The sequence below is a fragment of the Mauremys mutica genome, chromosome 3 (assembly GCF_020497125.1).
Source record: "Mauremys mutica isolate MM-2020 ecotype Southern chromosome 3, ASM2049712v1, whole genome shotgun sequence".
NCBI classification, from domain to species: Eukaryota; Metazoa; Chordata; order Testudines; family Geoemydidae; genus Mauremys; species Mauremys mutica.
The window spans coordinates 102962161-102976462 of NC_059074.1; the positions used below are offsets into that span (position 1 = coordinate 102962161).

Sequence of the window (14302 nt, forward strand, 5' to 3'; positions counted from 1 at the left end):
CTTTAGGGTCACTGGAGAAGAGAAAGGGATAGCGACAACCCTGACAAAACTACTGATCATTTCAAAAAGAAAATGGAGCACCAGGTGCCTATCCTGAATTTACTTTAGCCTCTGGATATGGGAGTAGTCTTCCAGAGTTTACCTCCCTGTTGCCCCAAGAAATGGACAACACAGGAACTCAAAGTGTGGCTGTTGTTCAATTGACAGTACATGCATGATCAGCTCCAAACTGCTTTTTTTATATGAAGAATATTTTTAATTGTGATTTTTGTTAGGCACTTAAAAAACAAACTATTCCTACAATCCTTTTAGGACTGTTGACGGATGGAGAGCTTTATCACTTACATCTACTTTTTCTCTTTCTTTTTTAGAAACTTTTACTCAGAGCAACGAGTTTTACCACTTCCCATGCAGAACCACAGACTATAAAAGGTGCCATAAGAAACACTAGAGAGGGAGGGTGGTGATCCGTCCGTACTGAAGTAAATGAGAAAAAGATTTCACCCAGAGTCGCTGGTTACTATGAATATATGTGTATCACTGGTCATATCTTAACTCTATTTCATAGATTCCCCAGCAGTACTGGCAAGATTTTGAAAGACTCCAGGAGTTACATGTTAGAGTCATCCTCCAACTCACAGATTATAAATTGCTCCAGGTAAATAGCTTAAAGTAGTTATTGCCACCTGATGGATATTCAGTGGCCTGCGTGAAATTATAGTCTCAGTGCAGTCCCCCATGAGTTGACACCATATTACAAAACCACTATCACAATTGGAATTAATTGCCCTTAGATAGCATGTTGGATGGACAGTATAGACAATCCTATGACAGACAGAACTGCCAACTTTCTTGGCAGTTTTAGCAGAAGAACACAGAATGCACATGAACACACACTGATTTCTAAAATGGTCCCTCCAGAGCAGAGTTGTACACACTGATGAGCTGTGCAGGGCAGTTTGTTCTGCTGGTTCTTGTAATGTCCTTTTTCTGATTCAGACACCTAACATGCTGCTAAATTTTTCCTATCAAATGAATGAGTTTTACTAAGGAAGAAAGCTGACATCCCACACAATGCTCTCATAGCACAACTACACTCTCCTTTTATTCCTGATATATTTCTAACACTAAATCTTGCATTAACTTTCTTTTTTAAATACATGAAAGAAGGAATAGGAGATTCTACTGTTGCAATGTATGACACTTAGACAGCTATTAGTCGCTCACTATTAAAGAAATCTCTCTGAACTCAGAATTTATTTTCAGAACTATTTTCTTTTATCTGTTTGGCCTTTAGTCTGTGAAAGGAAAGACTACTACTCTACAACTCCTAATTTAATCTGACTCTCCTAATTTTGCTCAATCTTATTATTTTAAAGCAAAACACAAAAATGTCCAAATTCTGCCTTCTAATAGGTGTATAGGCATCCTACCTAAGGCAACGGAAGCTGCATGTGCAATGGAGGGAAATTAGCCTGAAATGATTATTTCCCCCATAAATTATGTTTTCATTGTTTAAGCTATTTCCTTTCAATGAATAACCAATTATAGTTTTTAGTGACTTGTCTCATAATTCCATTTAGAAAATTTATTTTTAAATAAACTAGCCTCCAGAAAGATTAGCATTAGCATTCTATGAAGCGGATGTTTAAATAATCTGACAAGTTGATATCTCTGCACTATTCATAGTGAAAGGATTTGTTAAACTCACAACGTGAGAGGCCTTCTTCTGAAAGTAATTATGAGTCAAACAAGAAGCCAAGATGGTTAGTTTTGCAGAGTGTACACTAAAAACTCTGTAAAATATATATAAAAAGAAGTAAACTTGCTACAGGTGCACCAGTCTGAAAGAAGAACTGTTAAAGTATCTTGAGGTATGAAGCTTGGTTTACCTTGGAACTTCAAATCCCATAGCTTGTTTCTTTCCAGACACAGTCATTTTGGTAACTTTCGGCACAATTTTAGAATCGATTCTGGTTGACTGGGAATCTCTTGGTTTTCCTAGCAGCAGAAAAATTAAAGTGTGAACTTAAAATTGGAATTAACATTGATGGAATAATAGAAGATTTAACAAGTTACACTCCTAATGTAACCCTTTTTTTGGTAGCCCAGAAAGTGTGAATTTCACACAAAGCAAAATAAAAACATTTTCATCTTGTTTCTACAATGTAATTACCCATGGGACTACATAAACAAATGTATTTCCAGTGAAAGGCTCTATTGTTTCTTCACTGATTTAGAGGTAGATTGTGTCATTCAAAAGTTACCCTCAATCTTCTCGAAAAACTCTATAAAATAAATTGTGTATCTTCCCAGAGACAATAAGGAATGAAAAAGAGGTCTTGTAGCCGATTCACTGGCTGGCTGAGTGGAGTTGATTTGTTCTTGTTGAATGTATCTATCTTTTTTTATGCTGCTGGGTGTGTTGTTATAGCAAGATTAAATGAGTGAGTTTCAGGTCAAACATTTTTACTATTATTTAAAACTAAACAAACCAAGCATATAATAAGGTTTTACTTTGAATTATGTGAACTGGTATTCCAGCGGTCTTGCAAAACCTAAAAAATTTTCAATCAAATTCCTTTGAAGGCTGTACAAAAGGGTCATTGACCTCTGAAAGAGAAGAATCTCTCATTCCTAGCAACTTTCTTCTTACGTCATGGCTCTGGGATGCAGTCATATTATCCAATAAACCAATAATTCTAATTTTCAACACCAAATGAACCCTTCTTTCTTGATGAATAAGTATTTTAATTGTTCTGCCTGACTATAGTAAGATGGGTTAAGAGTCATTTGATCCTACCACTCAATGGTTACTTTTTATTGTATTTTAAGCATGACAGCTATATCTTCAAAACCACACAATCAAATTGCTATACAGGTTATATATAATTGTGGTCAAGGCTCTTAAAGTTATGTTTCAGGTGAGGGAACAGAATACCACAGACAGTTCTTTAATAGAGAGCAAGCCAAAAGAGCATGTGCATTTTTTTTAAGATCCCACAGCTGGTCACAATTTTCAATATTTGATGAGTTTATCTTCATCTCTTTTTGCTCAATTCTCCCCACCTGTAACATGGGGATAATGACGCTCACTTTTATTTGTAAAGCATTTGGAGATCTATGGGTGAAATGTGCTTATAAGAGCTAAGTATTATTAATACAAGGATTAATATTTTTATACATATATACACACACACACACACACAGAAAAACTGCAAATTTTTAGATTTAAAAATCTTTATTCAAATATAAAAAATAATAATTGGTTTTGATCAAACACACACGCATCCAGAGTGGGTGTAAATAAGGGATAAAATAAAAATGAAATGCAAGAAAATAAAGGAGTGATAGACATGAAAAGCTCAGAGTTAATAGCATCTCATGCATATGTCATAAGTAAGTTTATGGATCATACACAAATAGGATGAAGCTAGTAATGCATAAGTTACACAACTGTCTAAAATAAATGGTGGGGATTGAAAACTTCTCACTTTTCATAGGTCACGGACCACTGGTTGAAAACAAAGTGTTTGTTTGGTTTTAAAGCACTTACACAGGTCAACTAAAGAGTAAACAGAGCTATTCAACCTGAAAAGTTACATCATTCTTATTACTATTTTGCTTTTTCTCTTCCCACTTTAATTCTGACATCTCTCTAGCAGCCATATCTCAAAATGCTTATTTAATTTAATGTTATTATTTCTTGACCTCATTAATGCCTTAAAAGTTAAAATTTAAATCCTAACAAAAAATCTGATTCTATAATCTGTAATTATATATATTTTTTGTAGCTCACAGAAAACTGGTATCCAGCCCCCAGAGAAAAGTTTTAACATAAGAATGGCCATACTGGATCAGATCAATGGTCCATCTAGCCCAGTATCTTCCAGCAGTGGCCAGTGCCAGATGCTTCAGAGGAATGCACAGAACAGGGCACTTTATCGAGTGATCCATCACCTGTCATCCAGACCCAGCTTTTGGCACTCAGAGGTTTAGGGACACCCAGAGCATGGGGTTGCATCCCTGATCATCTTAGCTAATGGCCATTGATGGATCTATGGTCTATGAACTTATCTAATTCTTTTTTTAAACCCAGTTATACTTTGGGTCTTCACAACATCCCCTGGCAACAAGTTCCACAGGTTGACTGTGCATGATATGAAGGAAGTACTTCCTTATATGTTTGCTTTAAAATTGTTGACATTGATTTCATTGGGTGATTCCTGGTTCTTGTATTCAGCGAAGGAATAAATAATACTTCCTTATTCACTTTCTCCACAACATTCATGATTTTATAGATCTCTATCCCCCCTGTTGTCTCTTTTCTAAGATGAACCATTCCAGTCTTTTTAATCTCCCCTCTTGTGGAAGTGGTTACGTACCCCTAACCATTTCTGTTGCCCTTCTCTGTACTTTTTCCAATTCTAGTATAACTTTTTTTTCAGATGGGGTGACCAGAACTGCACACAGTATTGAAGTTGTGGGAATACCATGGATTTATATACTGGCATTATATTTTCCCCTTATTATCTATCCCTTTACTAATGATTCCTAACATTCTATTAGCCTTTTTTTTGACTGCCGTTACATATTGTGATCTTTTCAGAGAACTGTCCACAATGACTCCAAGATCTTTGGGTGCTAACGGCTAATTTAGATTACATCATTTTGTATGTATAGTTGGAATTTCAAAATCACTGTGAAGTTATCCACATTGAATTTCATCTGTCATTTTGTTCCCGAGCCACCAGTTTTGTAAGATCCCTCTGTAACTCTTTGCAGTCTACTTTGGACTTAACTATACTGAGTCATTTTTATCCTTCGCAAACTTTGCCACCTCACTGTTTACCCCTTTTCCAGATCATTAATTAAAAAAATTGAACTGCACCGGTCCCAGCACAAATCCTCAAAGGACTCTGTTCTTTACCTCTCTCCTCTGTGAAAACTGACCATCTATTTCTACCCTTTGTTTTCTTTTAACCAGTTACGAATCCACGAGAGGATCTTCTCATTTCCCATGACAGGCCTACTTTGCTTAAAAGCTTTTGGTGAGGAACCTTGTCAAAGGCTTTCTGACAGTCCAAGTACACTATATATCCACCGAATCACCCTGGTCCACGTTTGTTGAATCCCTCAAAGAATTCCAATAGATTGGTTAGGCATGATTTCCTTTGACTCTTCCCCATCACATTGTGTTCATCTGTATAGTAAAGAACAGAATTATCAATGTCCCTGGTACTGACAGTATCACCTCTGGAGTCAGGCTTACTGGCCTGCAATTGACAGTATCACCTCTGGAGTCATTTTTTAAAAATACGTGTTACATTAGCTATCCTCCAGTCATCTGGTACAGAGGGTGATTAAGCAACAGATTACATACCACAGTTAGTAGTACTGAAATTTCATATCTCAGTTCCTTCAGAACTCTTGGGTGAATACCATCTGGTCCTGATGACTTTTTAATTGTTTAATTTACCAATTTGTTCCAAGATGTGTGTGTCATGCACCTTTCTGGACCAGCCTGCATTAATGTCCATGAAACGTCCATGGTGATCCACAAGTGCCTGGAGAACCATTGAGAAATACCTCTTGCGATTAATGTACTCAGTGGCTAGGTGGTCTGGTGCCAGAATTGGAATGTGCATGCCATCGATCGCCCCTCCGCAGTCAGGGAAGCCCATTTGTGCAAAGCCATCCACAATGTCATGCATGTTGCCCAGAGTCACGGTCTTTCAGAGCAGGATGCAATTAATGGCCCTGCACACTTCCATCAACACGGGTCCAACGGTCGACTTTCCCACTCCAAACTGGTTAGCGACCAGTTTGTAACCTATCATTTAAATCAGCTTCTGTACCAAATAACTGGAGGATAGCTAATGTGACACCAATTTTTAAATAGGGCTCTGAAAGTGATCCCAGCAATTACAGGCTGGTAAGCCTGATTTCAGTACAGGGCAAACTGGTTGAAACAATAGTAAAGAACAAAATTGTCAGACACATAGATGAACATAATTTGTTGGGAAAGAGTTAACATGGTTTTTGTAAAAGGAAATCCTTCCTCACCAATCTACTAGAATTCTTTGAGGGGGTCAACAAGCATGTCCACCGGATCCCCCCAACAACAAAGGGGATCCAGTAGATATGGTGCACTTAGATTTTCAGAAAGCTTTTGACAAGGCCCTTCACCAAAGGCTCTTAAGCAAAGTAAGCTGTCATGGGATAAGAGGGAAGGTCCTCTCATGGATTGGTAACTGGTTAAAAGATAGGAAACAAAGGATAGGAATAAACGGTCAATTTTCAGAATGGAGAGGTGTAAATAGTGGTGTCCCTTCAGGAGTATGTACTGGGCCCAGTCCTATTCAACATATTCATAGACGATCTGGAAAAAAGGGTAAACAGTGAGGTGGTAAAATTTGCAGATGATACAAAACTACTCAAGATAGTTAAGTCCCAAGCAGACTGCAAGAGCTACAAAAGGATCTCACAAAACTGGGTGATCAGGCAACAAAATGGCAGATGAAATTCAATGTTAATAAATGCAAAATAATGAACACTGGAAAACAATCTCAATTATACACTCACTGTGCAGCAGCAGTCAAAAAGCTAACAGAAGGTTGGGAATAATTAAGAAAGGGATAGATAATAAGACCGAAAATATCATATTGCCTGTATATAAATCCAGGGTACGCCCACATCTTGAATACTACATGCAGATGTGGTTGCCCCATCTCAACAAAGATATATTGGAATTGGAGGTTCAGAAAAGGGCAACAAAAATTATTTGGCATATGGAATGGCTGCCATATGAGGAGAGGTTAATAAGACTGGGACTTTTCAGCTTGAAAGAGAGAGGACTAAGTGGGGATATAACAGAGGTCTATAAAATAATGACTGGTATGGAGAAAGTAAATAAGGAACTTATTTACTCCTCATAACACAAGAACTAGGGTTCACCAAATTAAATTAATAGGCAGCAGGTTTAAAACAACAAGGAAGGGTTTTTTTTGTTTTTTTTAAACACAACACACAGTCAACCTGCGAAACGCCTTGCCAGAGGATGTCGTGAAGGTCAAGACTATAACAGGGTTCAAAAAAAGAACTAGATACGTTCATGGAAGATAGGTCTATCAATGGCTATTAGCCAGGATAGGCAGGGATGGTATCCCTAGCCTCTGTTTGCCAGAAGCTAGGAATGGGCAACGGGATGGATCACTTGATGATTGCCTGTGGAGCACCTAGCATTGGCCACTGTCAGAAAACAGGATACTGAGTTAGATGGATCTTTGGTCTGACCCAGTATGGCCATTCTTATGTTCTGAAAATTATACCAGTCAGTTTAATTTTGATATTTGGAAAGATACTGGAATAAATTATTAAACCATCAATTTGTAAGTACAGGGAGAATACTAGGTGTATAAGGAATAGCCAGCATGGATTTGTCAAGAACAAATCATGCCAAACCAACATAATTTCCTCCTTTGATGTGGTTAGTGGTCTTGTGAATGGGGGGGGAGTAGATGTGACATATCTTGAATTTAGTAAGGCTTTTGACATAGTCCCATATGACATTCTAATAAGCAAAATAGGGAAATGTGGTCTAAATGAAATTACTATGAAGTGGGTGCAAAACTGGTTGAAAGACTGTTAAAGATAACTAGTAGTTACCACTGGTTCATTGTCAAACTAGGAGAGCGTATCTAATAAGGTCCAACAGAGGTCAGTCCTGGGTCCAGTCATCATCATGATGTTCCCTTTATGCCTCTGGCCTTTAGGGTAGCGATGAAGCTCCTCCACTCCTGTCTGTTTCTGGGTAGTCTTTCAATGGTTCCTCATCTGTGCCCCTGGTTTACTATTCAATATTTCATTAATGACCTGAATAATGGACTGGAGGAGGACACTTATAAAATTTGCAGATAACACCAAGCTGGGCGGGCTTGCAAGATTTTGGAGGACAGGACTAAAATTCAAAACAACCGTGACAAACTGAAGAATTGGTCTGAATTCAGCAAGATGAAATTCAATAAAGACAAGTGCAAAGTACTTCACTTGGGAAGAAAAAAATCAAACACACAGCTACAAAATGGGAAATAACTGGCTAAATGTTAGTACTGCTGAAAAGGCTCTGAGGGTTATAGGGAATCACAAATTGAACATGAGTCAACATCACACAGCTGCAAAAAAGGCTAATATGCTGAGGTGCAGTAACAGGAATGTCATATTTAAGACATGGAAGGTAATTGTCTCAATCTACTCAGCACTGGTGAGGCCTCAGCTGGAGTACTGTGTTCAGTTCTAGTCACCACATTTTGGGAAAAAAGTGAACAAATGGGAAACTGAGTCCAGAGGAGAGCGACAAATATGATAAAAGGTTTTCAAACCTGACCTATAAAGAAAAGACTAAAATGCCCAGTTTTTTAACCTAAGAAAAGACAACTGAGGAAGGACCTGATAACAGTCTTCAAATATGTTAAGGGCTGTTATAAAGAGGATGGTGATCAATTGTTCTCCATAAGACAGGACAAGAAGTAATGGGCTTAAACTGCAGCAAGGGAGATTTAAGCAAGTTAGATATTAGGAAAACTTTCTAACTATAACAGTAGTTAAGCTCTGGAATAGGATTCAAGGGAGGTTGTGGAATTCCCATTACTGGTTGGACAAACACATGTCAGGGATACTCCAGGCTTACTTGGTCTGCCTCAGCACAGGGAGCTGGACTTGACTTCTCAAGATCCTTTCCTGCCCTACATTTCTATGACTATACAATGTAAGATTAAACGTTTAGGGCCTACTTTGGTAGAAATATTAGGGTCAGATACAATGGCCCAGAATTCTATTGAGCCAAAGATCATTTTGGCAAAGGGGAGAAGTGGAATATGAAGGAGCTAATTAGGACTCCTTGATTCTCAGGGCCAGCCCCAGCCCTGATGTGACTCAAAGTAGCCCAACAGCAGAGGACACAGGCACAGAACTTGCTCTACTATATTTGTACCAGCAGAGGAGTTCTCCTCCAACAAGGGAATTCTCTGCTGGATATTGAAAGCCAGATTATAGCCTCTCTGCTCTGCCTGAGCAGTTCAAAGGCTCTGCTACACAGAGAATTTGGACTAGGGTGACCAGACAAGCGGGGGGGGGGGGGGGAGAGGGGGAGAGAGGGGAATAGGAGCCTATATAAAGAAAAAAACCCAAACTCAGGACTGTCCCTATAAAACCAGGACTTCTGGTCACCCTAATTTGGACTAATATTTACATCCTACTTGTTTACATCCTACTGGAAGCTGCAGTTACATCCCCTCAAACTGTTAATATCACTATACACAACAACACTATAAATAAAGGGTAAAATTTTCAAACACACAAGTAATTTAGGAGCCTGTGTTCCGTTTTCAAAAGTGTCTTAAACTCCTAAGTGCTTACAGCCAATGAAATGTAGACTCCTAAGTGTCTAAGTCAGTTTTGAAAATGAGACAGGTGCTTCTGTAAATTTTACATCAATCTATATTCCCTTTATTTTACTTTTACATATGTGGGACTTAGATTTTCTACTTTTAGCAACTGTGTGTAAATGTAATGCCCTTACAGAGTGGAACACTGACCACCTTGGAGACTGAAGACCAGTTTAATCACAGAACAGAGCCAGCAGCAATGCAACCTTCCTCAAGCATGTCTCTCTCAACCCTAACCTGGAAGGACTTCCTCTAAGAAGGAGAGTATGATTCAGTTTCAATGCCCATTCAGTCCTTGGACTCTCTGCTGAGATTACCAAAAATCAGTGGCAGTTACGATAGTGGTTATGGACATTTGTGCACTGAAAACTCAGCATCCATTTAACAGATTCAGATGATCTTAGATTCATATATTCACAAATTCTAAGGTCAGAAGGAACCGCTAGTCTGACCTCCTGAAGGCCATAAAACTTCCCCAGAAGAATTCGGAGTGTGTATTGTATTGAAAAAAAATCTAATCTTCATTTGAAAATCGTCAGTGATTGTCAAATATATTCATCAGAATCCTCCTGCCAGGAAATGAATTTAGATTCATATAAAATACATATGGACAATGTGAAACTGATTATTGGAAAGGATGCAGAGATTAATTTCTCAGTATATTTTCTGTCTTTGTTAATAGCAAGCATTTGCCATTAAATACTTATTTGAATCTAAAACTAGAAGCCCTGCATATGTATTTTCCCATTATCTTACAAAGTACATTACTGTATCTCCAGTCTAGATAAATTATGCACTTCCAATCTTTAGAAGAAACATATACCAAAACCTAGCATTAATTACTCAGCACTAATTTTGAATTGAACATTCAACAATACAGAGAATGCAGAGTTAATGTTGAAAACTGAGCCTTAATTCTGCCCATGCTTGTGACGTAAAATATGATCTCAGTATTACTATAAATAATTAGTCAAATATAATAAACCAGAATTTCTTACACATTTATAGAGAACTCTACAGTACATGGTTTGGCATCTCAATAAGTTCTACAAAACATGCCAAATCTGAAGAAATGATTTAGTAGCTTTTAATTTATGAACATTTAAAGTTGGTAAGGTCAAAATATTAGTTCTTTTTTTTTAAATATCAATTCAATCATTGAGAAGCTATGAATCAGTCTCACTTGTAGGTTCTAAATATGTCAGTTAAATTAAAAGGTGAGGAAGGATAGTCTTGTTCTTAAGGAATGGAATTGAGAACTAGATATTTTGGTTTCCATTCACAAAAACATAAGAATGGCCATACTGGGCAAAGGTGGAGGCTTCCTCTAGGCCCTAGGGGTGTTCAACCCTCTGCTCCACTCCAGACCCCACCACCACCCGCTCCCTTCCCCCAAACTACCACCCTCAGGCCCCGCCCACTCCACCCCTTCTCCTAAAACCCCGCCACGCCTCTTCCTGCCCCACGCCACCCCATTCCAACCCCTCCCACGAACCCAGCGCCTCCTGCACACCGCAGAACAGCTGATTGCAGTGAGCAGAAGGCGCTGGGAGGGAGAGCGAGTCGTTGATCTGCAGGACTGCGGGCAGATGGGAGGCACTGGAGGCGGAGGGGGGAGCTGGCTGCTGGTGGGTGCTAAGCACCCACTAATTTTTTTCCATGGGTGCTCCAGCCCTGGAGCACCCATGGAGTCAGCACCCATGATACTGGGTGACACCAATGGTCCAAACAGCCCAATATCCTTTCGTCTGAGAGTGGTCAATGCCAGATGCTTCAAAGGGAATGAACAGAACAGAGCAATCATCAAGTCATTCATCCTCCATCATCTAGTCCCAGCACATGTCAGTCAAAGGCCTAGGGACACCCAGAGCATGGGGTTGCATCCCTGACCATCTTGGCTAATAGTCAGTGATGGACCTATCCTCCATGCACTTATCTCATTCTTTTTTTAAACCAGTTATAGTTTTGCTCTCCACAACATCCCCAGGCAATAATCTCTGCAGGTTGACTGTGCGCTGCATGAAGAAGTATTTCTTTTTGTTTGTTTTAAACCTACTGCCAATTAATTTTATTGGGTGATCCCTGGTTCTTGTGTTATGTGAGGGGTAAATAACACTTCCTTATTCACTTTCTCCATTCACCATTCTTTGCTCTGTCACAGACTTTCTATATGACCATGAGCAAGTAGTCATTTACACTTAGTCTACCTGTATTGTGGCAACAGCCACCAATGATGTAAGTACTACCAGACTGTGCTCAGGCTCTGTATAACATAAATCTGCTCCAGGTATGATTTTACGGCATCAAGAAAAAAAGCTTTACCCTTGACTACATTAGTGGTGCTGTACTGTTTGTAATAAGTCGTTTTTTTTCTAGTATAGAAGCACCCTTTCTCTACTTAATAATTCCCCATCTGTAAAGTGACAATGATGATAACCAAGGCCCATGTCCACAAAAATCTATCCCTTGTCACAGAATCCATGCTATCATTTAACAAAAGTTTCTATGCCATTACTATTGTAAAAACCTTCCAAACATGAGCATTGTGCAAGATAATGGATGCAGAGATGTCAGCCTGAGTCTAGTCTGTGTTTCACTTGTGTGAAGTGTGAACTGCACCCATTCATCTCAATGGGAAGTTTACAGGGACATCTATTGATGCAAATTTCAGTATCAACAGAGTTAACTATTTCATTGTTAATCATTACAACACCCAGCTCATGTGCATATCCAACAGCTTTCTCTGGGTCATAAATCTCCACTGTCCCTTACCCAATTGTAAGGACCTCCAGCTTCCTGACAACTTCCATAATATAATTATGCATTTTCCAATCAAAACTGTGCAGCACAAGAAAAATTTAAAAAGAGATAATATAAAATTGAATGTTATAACAAATTAAGGAATGAGGAATATTATATTGATTTTTCATTTTTTGTTTTCATATTTAATTCAATAAAACACTCAATTTAATATATTTGAAGCTGCCACAAAATCTCCAATCTGCTATACTAGAATGCTGCCAAAATCAGGAATCTTACTGCACAATTTAGATCAAGATTGCCATGGGACCTCCAATGGCAATTACCTCATTTACAGGGAGGCATTGAGGCCCACCTAAGAGTTTGTACAATGCTCTATAACCATGGTCACCAACCGGTCAATCAAGATCGACTGGTCAATCCTGGAGACTCTCCCAGTCGATCGCAATCTCCAGCCGTGGCAGCGTAGAGGGGTGACTGGGGCAGGGGGATGGGTTTTCCGTGCACTGCTTCTGCCTGCAAGCACCGCCCCCACAGCTCCCATTGGCCAGGAATGGGGAGCTGTGGCCAATGGGAGCTGTGGGGGAGGTGCCTGCAGAGAGGGGTAGCATATGTAGCCATGTGCTGCACCCCAGAGGCTGCATGGGCGCGTTGGCCCCTTCCAGGAATGGTGTGGCCACATGGTGCACTACTGGCTGGCTGGGGGATGGGAGGTGGCCCGGCTCATGATGGGGAGAACGTGCCGATGTGCCTAAGTGGGGCCTTCCAACCCCCAGCCCCTTCCTGGAGTCAGCACCCCGTACCTCACCCTGCACTCTGAACCCCCTCCTGCACCCCAACCCCCTGCCCCAGGTTCATCCCGGAGCCCCCTCCCACACTCCAAACCCCTCGCCCCAGCCCAGAGCCCACACCCCCTCCCGAACCCCAAACCCAGGGATGGAGTGAGCGGAGTGGGGCTTCGGGGAAAGGGCAGGGTAGATCTTGGGTTGCACTTACATTCAAAAAAAGTGTTCTTGTGCATAAAAAGGTTGTAGACCACTGCTCTACAAGTACAAGGTATTAAGGCCAGTCAGCATTCTTGGGAATAGAGCTCAAAAATTCAGGACTCTCAACCATGTGCTCTTTAATGCCTCGTGACTCAGAATTAGGAGACCACTACTACCTCATCCTCAGATTTTACAATGTCCCTTCCAAACTTCCTAAAGTATTTGAAAGGTTTGCTGAACTTAAATCTTTAAAAACTTACATTCTGTTGAAATATGTTTTACAATGTCCTCATTACTAGAAGGCACTTTTGCCCAAGCAAGAAAATTTAAAAGCAAAGTCCACTGCACGTGAGAAACAAGTACCAGTTGGAATAAATAGGATGTGGTTTTCAGACAAATATACAAAGTAGTAAAGGACTCTAGGAAAGGAAAACTTAAAACATGAAACAGAACAGACTTTTCTATATTTGCCAAGAGGCATCAACAGCTCTTTAAGGAGTGATAATACAAACAGCAAAGATACACCAACTAGCTCAAATTTCACACTATAAATATAATAATGTAAAATTCTGCTTTGCAAAGAAAGCTGTTTTTCTACAATTTTAACTTATACAAACTCAAAACTAAGCCATTTTTAGTAAAATAGTCAAAACATTGCAACCGAATACAACATTTATAAATAAAGTACTTGCAATGTACAGTTGATGCTACTGAACATCTGTAACTGAAAACTTTAAAATTTTAAACGGGGAGGGGGGAAAAGGCAGGGTAAGTTAGTGCCACAAATATTGAGATTCAGCTACTCACAAGACATTATTGAAAACAATTCCTCAAATAAGAACACTGAGTTTTGTTTTTCTTTTTAAAAGAAAGGTTATTTCCTAAATACAAACCACAGACAGGGGTTTTCCAGGTAACTTAGCCTTGTTATCAACTATTATCTTCTCTGTAAGGTTTCAGTCAGTGAATATATGAAAATATTTTTTTAAATTTTTCAATGAAACTACCAGTGGGCATTTTCAGTGAAAAATGCTAAAAATGTAACTATGTTTGTGCCTGAATATAGGGATATTTAATTTCAAGAGTAGTAAGGTTCTGATTCAGAAGGTG

The 14302-nt window shown here is 39.3% G+C and overlaps 1 protein-coding gene across 4 annotated transcripts in view; it reads right to left on the reverse strand.

Annotated features, from left to right (window-relative positions):
• Positions 1-14302, reverse strand: part of HBS1L (HBS1 like translational GTPase) — a 131778-nt gene that overhangs the window by 37094 nt on the left and 80382 nt on the right. For all 4 annotated transcript variants that reach the window (XM_045009685.1, XM_045009686.1, XM_045009689.1 and 1 more), the window contains one exon: positions 1893-2001. In XM_045009685.1, coding sequence (XP_044865620.1) covers positions 1893-2001 — 109 coding nt within the window. The remainder of the gene's footprint in view (positions 1-1892; positions 2002-14302) is intronic.